Genomic DNA, 15124 nt, shown 5'->3' on the forward strand with positions numbered 1-15124 from the left:
ATCTTGGAAACCTTGGCACCTTCCTTATAAATTAAATACAAAAAACGTGGGTGATTTCACTCGAAAGTCTTGTGGCCTATTAATTTAGCATTCCCTAATATTTAGCAATTGGTTACCCTCCCTAGTTTCGTTGACTACTTAGTTCGGTCTCCGTGCAAACCAGCCGGTGCTTTTGAAAAATATGATCATGTTTATTAGCGACGTATCTCTGAGACAGTCTAGATCTATACTCTTGTAAGCTGGGCAGTCACATAGAAGGTGCTGTACCGATTCTAATTCTTCTTCGTCTAAGTAGCTTCTACAATAGCTATGATTTGGGTAGCCCATACGTTCCGACATATGACTCGATATTGCACAATTGGTGACATTTGAACATCTGAGTTCCGTCTCACTAAGAGCCCATTCATCAATCAGTTTTGATAGGGTCGTCAGAGCCATTTCGACTTAAAAGCAAGTTAAGAGCCTTGATTGATGCAAGGCCGTCAAAGTTAATATAGATAGATAGATAGATAGATAGATAGATAGATAGATAGATAGATAGATAGATAGATAGATAGATAGATAGATAGATAGATAGATAGATAGATAGATAGATAGATAGATAGATAGATAGATAGATAGATAGATATATAGGTAGATAGATAAATAGATAGATAGATAGATAGATAGATAGATAGATAGATAGATAGATAGATAGATAGATAGATAAATCTTGAAGACTATAGGGGTTTACTTTTTATATTGCTTTAATGGTAGCAAAGAACACTGGGTATAGCTAGTATTTAATAAAACCAAAGGATGTAAATTTGTTTAAACTTTATTGAATTTATAATTTAACATTTCTATCATTATTATTATTATTATTATTATTATTACTTTTTTTCAACATTATTTCTAAATAAGTTTTCACCTTCCTCGCTGATGTATACTTACTGTAGCTGTGTAAATAAATTAATAAAAACTAAATAAAATTAATATAAAAAATATTTGTACTTTACCTTAAATATCGTTGCCCGTTCATTAAAAATGATGTCCTGTAAAATTTTAAGAAAGCTACATGCTTCAACGATAAATTGCCTTTTATTTGTATGCAATACATTTGCGCACGATGGGCCAGAATTTCTATATCTTTTGTTTGTGATCAAAAGTACATTTTAAAATCCTTAAACTTGGCCGTCTTATGTATTTGTTTTACACTTCGTTAAGGGATTTTTGTTTTGTGAATTTATTTATACTGAATACTATAATTAGAATAGTTGGAATCTAATTACGAAATCATATCGCTGATCACGTAGCTAAATTCAATATTTTTCAAATTAACGAAAAATATTTTCAAAATATCAACAATTTAAATGCATGTTAAAGACAAATATTTAAAAAAAAATATGCATAATATTGGAACCGCCATTTTGCGTAGCTAAATTTCAGTTTAGTATGCTTTCGGCTTTCTTATCACAATAACTTAGACCAATGGCCCATCGTGCGATGTCAGCATTACAGTATTCGTTTTAAGGATATGAAAACTTTTTTTGACAATTGAAATTCATTTATTTGCCGGTTTATCGACCCAATACACTTTATCGATAACTTTGAAACCCAGTTTATCAAACATGGAACAAGATGGCACATTATCAAAAACCACTGTAGCTGCCACTTCAATATCATTGTCAGCCAAAAATTTTGACAAATAACGAACAGCCAAATTACCGAGACCCCTGCGTTTGTGAGAGTCCAATATGCGCAGTAGACCAAGAGATCCTAATGGGCGTCTGAAATTAATTAATACAAAGAGATATTAACATTATTAATTTAATATGATATGTATTTTTTTGAGTAATTTACATTAAACACCATCCCACTAAATTTTCATCTTCGAATATACCAACAGATTCATTATGACGTATTAGTGTGGTGATCATTTCAACTGAGTACGGTAATCTATGGGACCACATGTTGTTTATTTGTTCTACATGACATTCTTCTAGGGGCTTTAGTTCTATATTGTTGGGAGGTCTGAAAAGAAAATAAAAATAAAATTAGTCTACTAAATAGTTTATGATATGCAATTGCGTATGGATATATATAATACTAAATATTATTAGCCTTAACAGCTAGGTCTTTATGACCTGTTCGGGTTGTATGGGGACTAGGGTAATGATAGAGGCGATCCGTATAAAATTTGATGTCGTTATGTTTACATAAAAAAGATTTGTTCCGAATTTCAACGTGATATTAATATTTATAAATTAATCGAGGGTATTGAAATCATTTTCTCAAGGGGAGATCATATGAGAGCAAGGGTCAAATAAAGACCGATCATTACGAAGGTAGACTCTATTATTTACATTTATGTTAGACTTAGTTTTACCAATTTCGGTTAAAATACTAGAACTGTGAGCTCAAAATTCCTATTCGGGAGGTCCGATGTGAGGTCTAACTAACTACCTAACTAACTAACAAACTAACTAACTAACTAACTAACTAACTAACTAACTAACTAACTAACTAACTAACTAACTAACTAACTAACTAACTAACTAACTAACTAACTAACTAACTAACTAACTAACTAACTAACTAACTAACTAACAAACTAACTAACTAACTAACTAACTAACTAACTAACTAACAAACTAACTAACTAACTAACTAACTAACTAACTAACTAACTAACTAACCAACTAACAAACTAACTAACTAACTAACAACCTAACAAACTAACAAACAAACAAACTAACTAACTAACTAACTAACTAACTAACTAACTAACTAAATAACAAACAAACTAACTAACTAACAACCTAACAAGCTAACACACAAACTAACTAACTAACTAACTAACTAACTAACTAACTAACTAACTAACTAACTAACTAACTAACTAACTAACTAACTAACTAACTAACTAACTAACCAACTAACGGTACCTTGCATATGTTGCAATGGAATTTGCCAGATTTTTTACTTTTTCTATAAATGAATAACGATGCTCATGTTTTGAAAAGGGCATAAGTCCATCAAAGTTTTCAGGAGAACGATAACTGCATAAGTATTCAAAAAGCAAAAACCGACAAAATTATGACTCCTGCTATTTTCGAAATGTCCATTTCATTAGTTTATGTATATTATTTTTCTGGTAAACATATTTACTCGTTTCACCTCACTGGGACACCATTTAGATTAAAGTTTATCGATTTTTTAAGGTGACACATAAAAATGTATCATTAGGAATGTTGAAAAAGTTAATTATTCATTTCCATCATTATTAATAACTTTGAAATATTTTCTATTAGCATGGGGACTACCTTAATTAAAAAAAAACATTTGTTACTGTCAACTGTTATTTAGCAAAAGAATAGCGACGTATTTATATAATATATAAATTTTAAAATCATCATAATTCTTAAAGTAAAATTTTTCAATATTCAATTAAATGCGTAGAAATATTAAATAAATAACGAAAAAGAGACAAACTTTGTTCTATTTCGTCAATGAATTATTTTTAAAATAAACCATAATTGTTTTTGTTTTAACATAAATTTTCCTATTGTATGAGTGTTTGTCCTTGCACTTTGATGACTTTGAGTATTTTTTTCTTGAATATACATATTATACATTTATCACAAAAGTGGCATAACTCAAATAATATAGTTTTCAGAAAATCTGTTTTTAATGTTGTATTAACTTTTACAAGACTATAGACTAGACTATGTACTATACTATAGTCTAGACTATAGACTAGACTATAGACTAGACTATAGACTAGACTATAGACTAGACTATAAACTAGACTATAGACTAGACTATAGACTAGACTATAGACTAGACTATAGACTAGACTATAAACTAGACTATAGACTAGACTATAGACTAGACTATAGACTAGACTATAGACTAGACTAGACTAGATAGACTAGACTATAGACTAGACTATAGACTAGACTATAGACTAGACTATAGACTAGACTATAGACTAGACTATAGACTAGACTATAGACTAGACTATAGACTAGACTATAGACTAGACTATAGACTAGACTATAGACTAGACTATAGACTAGACTATAGACTAGACTATAGACTAGACTATAGACTAGACTATAGACTAGACTATAGACTAGACTATAGATTAGACTATAGACTAGACTATAGATTAGACCATAGTCTAGACTATAGACTAGACTATAGTCTACACTATAGACTAGACTATAGACCAGATTATAGACTATAGACTAGAATATAGACTATAGACTAGAATATAGACTAGACTATACTATATAATAAACTATAGACTAGAATATAGACTATAGACTAGAATATAGACTAGACTATACTATATAATAAATTATAGACTAGACTATAGACTATACTATAGTCTAGACTATAGACTATACTATAGTCTAGACTATAGACTATACTATAGACTAGACTATAGACTAGACTATAGACTAGACTATAGACTAGACTATAGACTAGACTATAGACTAGACTATAGACAAGACTATAGACTAGACTATAGACTAGACCATAGACTAGACTATAGACTAGACTATAGACTAGACTATAGACTAGACTATAGACTAGACTATAGACTAGAATATAGACTAGACTATAGACTAGACTATAGACTAGACTATAGACAAGACTATAGACTAGACTATAGACTGGACTATAGACTAGACTATAGACTAGACTATAGACTAGACTATAGACTAGACTATAGACTAGACTATAGACTAGACTATAGACTAGACTATAGACTAGACTATAGGCTAGACTATAGACTAGACTATAGACTAGACTATAGACTAGACTATAGACTAGACTATAGACTAGACTATAGACTAGACTATAGACTAGACTATAGACTAGACTATAGACTAGACTATAGACTAGACTATAGACTAGACTATAGACTAGACTATAGACTAGACTATAGACTAGACTATAGACTAGACTATAGACTAGACTATAGACTAGACTATAGACTAGACTATAGACTAGACTATAGACTAGACTATAGACTAGACTATAGACTAGACTATAGACTAGACTATAGACTAGACTGTAGACTAGACTATAGATTAGACTATAGACTAGACTATAGACTAGACTATAGACTAGACTATAGACTAGACTATAGACTAGACTGTAGACTAGACTATAGACTAGACTATGGACTAGACTATAGACTAGACTATGGACTAGACTAGACTATATACTAGACTGTAGACTAGACTATGGACTAGACTATGGACTAGACTATAGACTAGACTATGGACTGGATTATAGACTAGACTGTAGACTAGACTATAGACTAGACTATAGAGTAGACTATAGACTGGACTATAGACTAGACTATAGACTAGACTATAGACTAGTCTATAGACTAGACTATAGACTATAGACTAGACTATTGACTAGACTATTGACTAGACTATTGACTAGACTATTGACTAGACTATAGACTAGACTAAATCGACTCAGAAAATGATTCTGAGCCGATTGGCGTGGTTTAAGGTGGGTATATGCCCAATATTGCGGTACAAATATGAACACAAATCCAATATACCACTAAAGTAGTGTAGGGTATAATGAAACCTGATTAAAGTAGTAGATGTTTTTAGGTTTCTTAAGTGGACTTTAATTAAATTGTTATTCATTAGTTTTATGTGAAAATATAAGTTTTAGTTTTGACGTTTCAAAAATCACTCTCACACTGAAAAAAATACAAATTTTTGCGCATATTTTTTTGTACACAGTTCAAAAAAAAACCCCTGAATAGTGAGTTATGCTAGTTTTGTTGGAAATGAGTAATATGTATGTATGTATATGACACCTACAATAGTATTTATATTTAGCTAAACTGGAATATGTTTAAACAAACATCGATTACAATAACAAAAAAAAACTTTGCTATATGTATTTTCTTGCCAATTTAATTTTTTGTTAATTTATGTTTTGTTACTCACTCGATTTGAAATTGTTTAGCCTGCTCTTTGGGTATATGATACCAAAAGGTACTGGTAGGATTATAATCTGCCTCATCGAAACCACAGTCTTTTAAATATTGCTTTACTACAGGTACCAGGAAGTCTTGATATCCCGATAAGACATAATATTCCGAGGGATCCAGACATTTTAAAGCTTTTAATACTTGTTGTACATTATCAGAGCATGTATTGAAAAATATTTGATTTAAAAACTGCAAAAGGAATTCAAAATAAAATTAAAAATGAGTTGAGCAAAAACAACAAATTTGTTATTGATTAGATCATTTAAATGTACGTATGTATGTAGATACTTATAGAGTATAATATATATATATATATATACCTTTGCAATAAATGTACCATCTGCTTCCCAATCGCCATTAAGTGAATATATAGTTAATTCCAATTCTGGTTCCTTGTTCTTCCAGCTGATAAAAGATTGTAACAGATTGTAACAAGCAGCACGATCTTTACGTTTTGTATACAAATCACGTAATACTGGCCATTTATTTGCAGGTATTTCCACTAATTTATTCAACATCTCTACGTCACACGATTTAAGGTCTAGTACGAACAAAGATTCTTGTCAGACTGACACTTTCGATTTTTTTTTTTTGTTTTATAATAGATTTTTTTATGGAGGGTGAAAGGCACGTGAGAAACATATAGCGCTGAATGTCTTGTCCACGTTTGTTTACTCACATCATAGTACCATTATTAGTTCTCTTTTTCAAAAAAACGTTTCCAATAGTACGTACAAGAAAGAAAAAGCTTTTTTGTTTTCAAAATATTAAACATTTGATTATATTAGATACTGAATTTTGTGTATAAGGGTGTAAATAAACCTGGCAAATTTTTTTTGTTTGGGATTTCGGTACAATTTTCCAAATAGAAAAGCTTGTTTATGTGTATATTTTTCTTCGTCATATGCTTTTATTTATAAGATGACTTTAGGGCATTTTGATGGGAAAGAAAAAGCACAGCTATTTACTATTACGAGCCTAAATTTTCCATACAAATTGATTTTTTGTTTGTTTGTGTTTTCTTAATTTCATCCCCCTTACTCATTCCCAAAAGATTCTATTGTGCTTTTAACAGACAGACTGACGCATAAGACATGCGTATTGATTGGGGATTTGGAAACAAGTGAAAGTTAGAAAATTTAAATTTTGAAAAAATCATTAATTGATACATAACTATTGGGATAGAGTTTAGTTTTGTTTGTGTTTTTTTTGTTAGGTTTTGTAACAAATGGTAGAAAATGTTTATGTATTGTGTTCGTTTATTATTAAAAACATGCAACGAGGAAGCAAAATATAATAAATACAAGTAGGAATGTAATGTCAGCAAGGTCGATTATAGGACACTCTATACTAGGCATATAACAGAAAAGGTATATAGATTAGACTATTTACTACTCTATAGATTAGACTATAGACTAGACTATAGACTAGTCTATAGACTGGACTATAGACTGGACTATAGACTGGACTATAGACTAGACTATAGACTAGACTATAGACTAGACTATAGACTAGACTATATACTAGACTATATACTAGACTATAGACTAGACTATAGACTAGACTATAGACTAGACTATAGACTAGACTATAGACTAGACTATAGACTAGACTATAGACTAGACTATAGACTAGACTATAGACTAGACTGTAGACTAGATTATGCAGACCTTGACTGTAGCCATGTAAAATTTTATGCCATTTAGACCAGCCACTTAGAAAAAAATTGTATTTCCAAAAGAAAAAAAAATAATTTTGCCCCACTGTGTATCACGTAAGCATATTCATGTTTTATGTAATTTACATAAATAAAAAATATTTTACTACTGGAAACATTAAAAAGGAAGAGTTAACCTTAAATGTGACTATAGACTAGACTATAGACTAGACTATAGACTATACTATAGACTAGACTATAGACTAGACTATAGACTAGACTATAGACTAGACTATAGACTAGACTATAGACTAGACTATAGACTAGACTATAGACTAGACTATAGACTAGACTATAGACTAGACTATAGACTAGACTATAGACTAGACTATAGACTAGACTATAGACTAGACTATAGACTAGACTATAGACTAGACTATAGACTAGAATATAGACTATACTATAGACTAGACTATAGACTAGACTATAGACTAGACTATAGACTAGACTATAGACTAGACTATAGACTAGACTATAGACTAGACTATAGACTAGACTATAGACTAGACTATAGACTAGACTATAGACTAGACTATAGACTAGACTATAGACTACACTATAGACTAGACTATAGACTAGACTATAGATTAGACTATAGACTAGACTATAGACTAGACTATAGACTAGACTATAGACTAGACTATAGACTAGACTATAGACTAGACTATGGACTAGACTATAGACTAGACTATATACTAGACTATAGACTAGACTATAGACTAGACTATAGACTAGACTATAGACTAGACTATAGACTAGACTATAGACTAGACTATAAACTAGACTATAAACTAGACTATAGACTAGACTATAAACTAGACTATAGACTAGACTATAGACTAGACTATAGACTAGACTATAGACTAGACTATAGACTAGACTATAGACTAGACTATAGACTAGACTATAGACTAGACTATAGATTAGACTATAGACTAGACTATAGACTACAATCTGCAGACCAGATCATGGACTCGACTATAAACTAGACTATAGACTAGGCTATAGACTAGACTATATACTAGACTGTAGACTAGATTATGCAGACCTTGACTGTAGCCATGTAAAATTTTATGCCATTTAGACCAGCCACTTAGAAAAAATTTGTATTTCCAAAAGAAAAAAAATAATTTTGCCCCACTGTGTATCACGTAAGCATATTCATGTTTTATGTAATTTACATAAATAAAAAATATTTTACTACTGGAAACATTAAAAAGGAAGAGTTAACCTTAAATGTTAATCACTTAATTATATTCACATATCGTACCTTGTTCACAGGACGCCATTGTCGACCAAAATACTTTTTCAATTTAAATAACACGCCACACAACTATTGTTAAAAAGGCGGTAATTGGTATTGATTGCTATTGATTAATTATATACAAGTAAACGTACATAACTACTAACAACAAAACACAGCCAAAATCTGTAATTTTTTTATTTAATTAAATTAATTCACTTTATTAAAATGACCAATATTAAAGTAACATTTTTTACATACACTTGTACTTTTGATGAGGGGGTGTTGTAACGCTCCCACTTGGTTAAAGTTGTAATTTTATTGTGTAGAACTCACATACACGAATTTTTCTTGCGATGTTTTTCTTTAAACGTGGCTTTATCTGGAATGCTTTTTAAGAAATGAATGAAGGAAATGTTAAACATAAAAAAATGTGAAATGACATTGCAAACGAATGAATGTTTTGTGTAGTTTAATGTCATGTTTTTTGTGTAAACAAGTGTATATTTTGTAAATACTTTACAATCAATATTTTTACAGACAATACATTTTAACAGTTGTAAAACCGTTTGAAATGAACAGTTAATATTCAAATTTAAAACAAGGAAGGTTTTGAAAATGTTTTGAAATAATGTGAATGTATACAAACATACATAAGTATGGACATATGTATGTATGTCCTGTACAATATTGCCAGATAGTTTTTCTGAAACTACCACCAAGATGGGAGTACCTAAGTATCATTTATAAAAATAAAATCAAATTTCTAATTTCGAGGTTAAGGTGGCAAGCAAATATTCTGACATTTTAGAAAACATGAAAACTTTAATTTGATGGACAATAACTTTAGTAGTAACGTATAAAACTATAAACACTCCAGATGTCGGGATTTGTCCCCAAAGTGGACAGATTTTGGTATATCTTGCAAGGGACGTTTTTTATTGTACTTTATTTTGTCCTACGAGGAAGTCAATCGTCACTCATGGAACACTAAAGAACGATTATCATTTCCCTTGTTTACAAAGAGTAGATCCGTGAAGAATTACGAAATAGGTGCCAATAGGAGCCAAGCAGGTGGTGTTAGACGTAAATGGAAATCTCTATCTTTTTCGTGTGCATTGACTCCTTTGTCGAACTGCCCAGAGGGCCACAACAGTCATACAAACATATATGTTCATACATAGATTGTATAAGCATTTACTTTAAAGGTTTGAACATTTATTTTACATGTGTTGCGTCAAATTCGCAGTAACCTCATAACAACTTGAGAGATAAGGTGATAGCGAGTGACAATTTGTGAAAATATTTCTATGTAGTTTCAATAAATGTCATAGTTTTTTCATATGTGATTTGACATTCTGAAAACACATCTGTATGATATGCTCTGCTTACAATTTATGTTTTCTTTACAATATTATGTTATATAGCGCCACCTATGTTTCATTAAATGTACGCTTATCAAAGACACTTTTTATTGGTTTAATTTTACACTGACTACCAGAAGACGCAGTGTGTAAGACATGTCTCGGCTATATTCAATGATGTGTTTAATGAAACATAGATGGCGCAACATAACGTCGAAGTCCTTACAGAAAAAGTCGACGAATCGATTTTACATAATATATATTATTAAAACCTAAAAAATCAAAAAGTAATCTATTAATTATATTATCCCAGCAAAAATAGAACTTCCAAAGAAGCGAAAAAGAAGTAGAATTTAATCCATGGATGTATTCAAAAAAATACCTAAAGAAGTTATGATTTTAACACAGGTTTGTCAAAGGAGGGATGTCCTTCTTATTTGATTTCAAATTCACTATATCTGAAGTCATTCTCAGGAAGTAATTTTTATGTTCGTTTTTTAGAAGTTATTAGGAAGTTATTTTTAGAAGTTATTAGGAAGTATTTTAGCGGTAACGGTTGTCAACCTTGAGTTTTGCTGTGACTCAGTGAAAATGCTAAAACTGTAGAAACATATACATATATATGTAGGTCAATCCCATAGTCTGGACTATAGATAAGAATATTAATTGAAATATAGACAAGGCTATAGTCGGGATTACAGACGCGACCATAGTTAGGACTATAAACAGAGCTATAGGTATTACTAAAGTCTGAACTATATATACTACTATAATCTGGACTATAAATACGATTATAGTATGGAATATAGACACGACTTATAGACAACAGACATCAGATTATAGACTATAATCTGGATAAAAGTCAAACTTATGGTCTGGACTATGTCTAGGCTTTAGGTAATACTATAGTCTGGATTATTGACAATATTATTGTCTTATTAAAGTTTGGACTAAAGACAAGACTTATAAACAAGACTACAGCTTTTACTATAAAGCGTGCTATAGTCGGGACTATAGACTAGACTTTAGACAATACTTTAGTTTGGACTAGAAGTAATGTCTGCATTATTAACAATACTATAGTCGGGACTATAAACAAGACTATAGCTTGGACTATAAACCGTAATATAGTCGGGACTATAGGCAGTACTATAGTCTGGACTATAGACTGGACTGTAGACAATATCATAGTCGGGACTATAAACAATACTATAGTCGGAACTATAGCTTGGACTATAGACTTGATTGTTAAACTCGAGGATTTTCAACATCAAACATTATACTGAACTATAGACACGATAATAGTCTGAACTATAACAAGAATATATAGTTTTGATTATGGACAATAAACAAGACTTTAATCTTGGACAAGACTGTAACTTGCTCCACCTTAAAATTTGTTAAAGGAGTTTTAATTAATGTTGACATAAAATATAAACTTGAAGTACTCCAGAGTTGTGTGTATGAAGAGAAGTAAAACAAAAGATTTATTTATTATTTTATATGCGTTTGATGCGTTTAGCTGGAACAATGAACTGAAGTGTTTGATTTTCAAAGGGTTGTTTTAATATTCATTTTTTTAAATTTAAGTTTTTTTGTATTTAAACGCAATTTTTATTTTTTCTTTTAAAATTTCATTTACAAAGATTTTACATTGTACAATGAGTTATAGAAGTATTTGGAAATTTGTATAATCTAAACGCAATATTGTCTGTTATGTGAAACTTCTTTAAAATAGTGATTGGATATGAAATATTATATGAATTGTTAGCAGTTAAAGGGCACTTCACACGATCACACTTTACGTCTACAAAAAATTTTGACAGATCATATAACTTGTGTGATCGTGTAAAGCCAGTTTTAATAAAATGAAGAGAGCCATACGACTGTCAAATTTTCCAAATTTTCTCTCTCAATGTGTGATGGTTCCATTACATATTGCGTTTAGACGATTCTACACAAAATTTTGACTGATCATATTACGTGTGTGATCGTATAAAGCCGGTTTTAATGCGATCTGCTTGTTTTTTTAAATCATTTAATAAAATGAAGAGAGCCATACGACTGTCAAATTTTCCATTCGTATTCTCACGTATCTCAATGCGTGATGGTTTCATTATATATTGCGTTTAGACGATCCCATCCTTACTCTTCTACTCTAAATTTTTGACAGATTATATTACTTGTGTGATCGTGTAAAGCCATCTTAAGTACTCCCAATGAGAGTCTTTTTCGAAAATTACTTTAATGCTTATAAATCTCTTGTTTATTTTCAATATTATCAATAGTCCCTTGATTTCTCAAAAGTAGTTGGTTGCCTTTTCTATTCGAATCGATTTCAATGTTTTATTCTGAGTCAGTTGCGGTTATTATTTGTATACTTGTAGTAATAAAATATTTTCTTTTAATTTCACATTGTAAAATTACATTTTATTACTTGATCTGTTATCTGAATACTTTCTGAGAGATAAGAACATAGCAATTATAAACGTAAATTAATTCCAAAAGAAAATGAAAAGCTTCGTCTTGTATTTAATACTTTCACTAATTATGGCGGCTTTTTCAAGTAAAGTACATATTTTAGAAAACTGATATTTAACAAACCTTTCAATCACTTTCATTTAATTTCAGCCAATGATCCACAGCATTGCTTTGATGTTTTGGAAATTACTCAAAAATCGGAAATAAAAGAGTTCTCTGAAATGTCATTCATAGAAACTGCAAATACAGCTTTAACTGAAGATATATTTAGTTGTTTTCTAGAGGAATCGCGTAACAGTGAAGGCGATAAAAGTGAAACTGAAAAATACTATGATATTTACAAGAAATGTAATGAATATATACAGAATAATAATGAACCGATTGGTAGTCGACAATTTAAAGAATTAACTAAATTGGGTTTGTCACCTGCTCTGAACACTAATATACAAAATAGAATAAAATCAAAAGAAATGAAAAATAAGGAAGGCATCTTACATATCGCAAAAGATATGGCGAAAAGCATTGAGAATAGTTTGGAATTTAAAAATTACAAAAAGTTTATTTTACAACAACTTGGAGGTCCCAAATTAAAACATGTTGGTTATGATGAGAGGAATGAAAGAATTAATAGAAATTCTGGCCAGAAATCGGCTTATTTGGATATTTCCTATATAATGCTCTTTCAATATTTATGTTTTTTAACTATTTTAATGTTTTCGTAGAAATTGTAGTCTAATAAAATGTGTATTATTATGCGTTATAATCGGTCGATCGATAGCGGAATTAAGATTATAAAACATATATGAATTTCATTCTTTTTTCAATATATCTAGTTCGAAATGTATGAAGAATAATAGAAAAATAAAATATAACATCATAGACTTACTCATTTTGAAGAGGCTTCTTTTCCTGCATTCCTTAGGGTCATCCTATAGAATCATTGTGGTTCTACACACCGTTTCAATTCAGTTCATTGCCATGTTGTTCTCATAATCCATGTCTTATTTTTTGGAATGCATGTGTGCATATAAGCCGTGATACACGGTTGTCAGATCTTACATCGTTGTCAGTAAAATGTTCAAAAAATGTCTAATAATCGGCTGAACTTACAAATAAGAGGAGTTTGCTGTTAGTTTTGATTGTTAGGAGAATGTAAACTACATCAAATCCTAGGCCACGTTCGGGATTGTTGAGTGCTTCTTTATATGAAAAATTATTTGTTAAAACCTTACAATATAGTTTTAACTAAATGTATTATCGTTCGATTTACAGAAACTCAGTGTTTTGGACGTAATAACTAAAAATTTTCAGTTTTCTCCATATGTTTTACATTATCCCTATGTCCAATTTTGAATAGCTATACCTATAATCCTGAGTGTCTACTTATAATATATATAATATCATAGACTTTCTCATTTTGAAGATGTTTCTCTTCCTGCATTCCTTAGAGTCATCCTATAGAATCATTGTGGTTCTACACACCTTTTAAATTATCCAAGAGATCTCATTGCGTCGAATGGTTTTGCGTTCGTTAGGATAACCACCTCGAGCTTACGTCACTTTGGCTCTTTCGTTGCCAACTACTCCCGCGTGGCTTGGTATTCATATCATGTAAAACTTTCATATAGGGGAGTATTCGGTCAAAGTTTTCTTACATCATTACCTAATATCTTTTTGAAAGTCCATAGCCATGTTGTTCTCATAATTCATGTCTTATTATACCCTACACCACTATAGTGGGGAGGGTATTATACGTTTGTGCTGATGTTTGTAACATACAAAAATATTGGTCCAATACCCACCTTAAAATATACCGATCGATTCAGAATCATTTTTTGAGTCGATTAAGACATGTCCGTCCGTCCGTCTGTCCGGCTGGCTGGCTGGCTGTCCATGTAAACCTTGTGCGCAAGGTACAGGCCGCAATTTTCAAGATAATTTGATGAAATTTGGACCAAGCATGTTTTTTGGCACAAGGACGAAGCCTATTGAAAATGGTTGAAATCGGTCCATTATTTCACCTAGCCCCCATACAACCGTACCTCCCGATTTGAACTTTTTATGCTATAATTACGTCAAATATTCTGCTATCTCTCTAAAAATTGGCACAAATAAGTTTTATATAAGTATAAATGATACTGCAGATTTTCGTAAGGATCGGCCTATATTTGACCCTAGCCCCCATACAAACCCCCCTTCAAAAATGACTTAAACGTCTAAAATTTACTTGAAACCATTTGTATCGCAATGAAACTCAACAAAACTAACTGTTATTTAGAAATATATCCTTTTCCCAAATTTAC

At 30.8% G+C, this 15124-nt stretch overlaps 2 protein-coding genes across 4 annotated transcripts; one reads left to right on the forward strand and one right to left on the reverse strand.

Moving 5' to 3' along the window:
- Positions 1-801: 801 nt before the first annotated feature.
- LOC111674663 lies at positions 802-9374 on the reverse strand. 3 transcript variants are annotated; one of them, XR_006941670.1, is made up of 7 exons: positions 9238-9374; positions 9004-9162; positions 6337-6557; positions 5973-6205; positions 1843-2013; positions 999-1769; positions 802-938 (listed from the first exon to the last, which is right to left on the reverse strand). XR_006941670.1 is itself a non-coding variant. In XM_046956697.1 (6 exons), the coding sequence occupies exons 2-6, from the start codon at positions 9020-9022 to the stop codon at positions 1544-1546; spliced, it is 870 nt and encodes a 289-aa protein (XP_046812653.1). In that variant the 5' UTR covers positions 9023-9162; positions 9238-9374; the 3' UTR covers positions 809-1543. The 3 variants fall into 3 exon arrangements, 2 of the variants coding, with proteins under 2 accessions (XP_046812653.1, XP_046812655.1); XM_046956697.1 differs by having other exon boundaries at positions 809-1769; XM_046956699.1 differs by having other exon boundaries at positions 809-1769; positions 6337-6764.
- Positions 9375-12776: 3402 nt separating this feature from the next.
- LOC111674662 lies at positions 12777-13695 on the forward strand. The gene is made up of 2 exons (XM_023435317.2): positions 12777-12906; positions 12972-13695. The coding sequence occupies exons 1-2, from the start codon at positions 12852-12854 to the stop codon at positions 13541-13543; spliced, it is 627 nt and encodes a 208-aa protein (XP_023291085.2). The 5' UTR covers positions 12777-12851; the 3' UTR covers positions 13544-13695.
- The last annotated feature ends 1429 nt before the right edge of the window (positions 13696-15124 follow it).

The sequence above is a fragment of the Lucilia cuprina genome, chromosome 2 (assembly GCF_022045245.1).
Source record: "Lucilia cuprina isolate Lc7/37 chromosome 2, ASM2204524v1, whole genome shotgun sequence".
Classification (NCBI taxonomy): Eukaryota; Metazoa; Arthropoda; class Insecta; order Diptera; family Calliphoridae; genus Lucilia; species Lucilia cuprina.

Excerpts from the sequence above, each read along its gene's own strand:
- LOC111674663 (XM_046956697.1), bottom strand. Across the intron at positions 2,014-5,972 it reads GCTAAACAATTTCAAATCGA|ACCTCCCAACAATATAGAAC; the intron begins GTGAGTAACAAA and ends TTTTCTTTTCAG. Across the intron at positions 1,770-1,842 it reads TTAGTGGGATGGTGTTTAAT|ACGCCCATTAGGATCTCTTG; the intron begins GTAAATTACTCA and ends AATTAATTTCAG.
- LOC111674662 (XM_023435317.2), top strand. The coding sequence starts at position 12,852 with ATGAAAAGCTTCGTCTTGTATTTAATACTTTCACTAATTATGGCGGCT. Across the intron at positions 12,907-12,971 it reads AATTATGGCGGCTTTTTCAA|CCAATGATCCACAGCATTGC; the intron begins GTAAAGTACATA and ends ATTTAATTTCAG.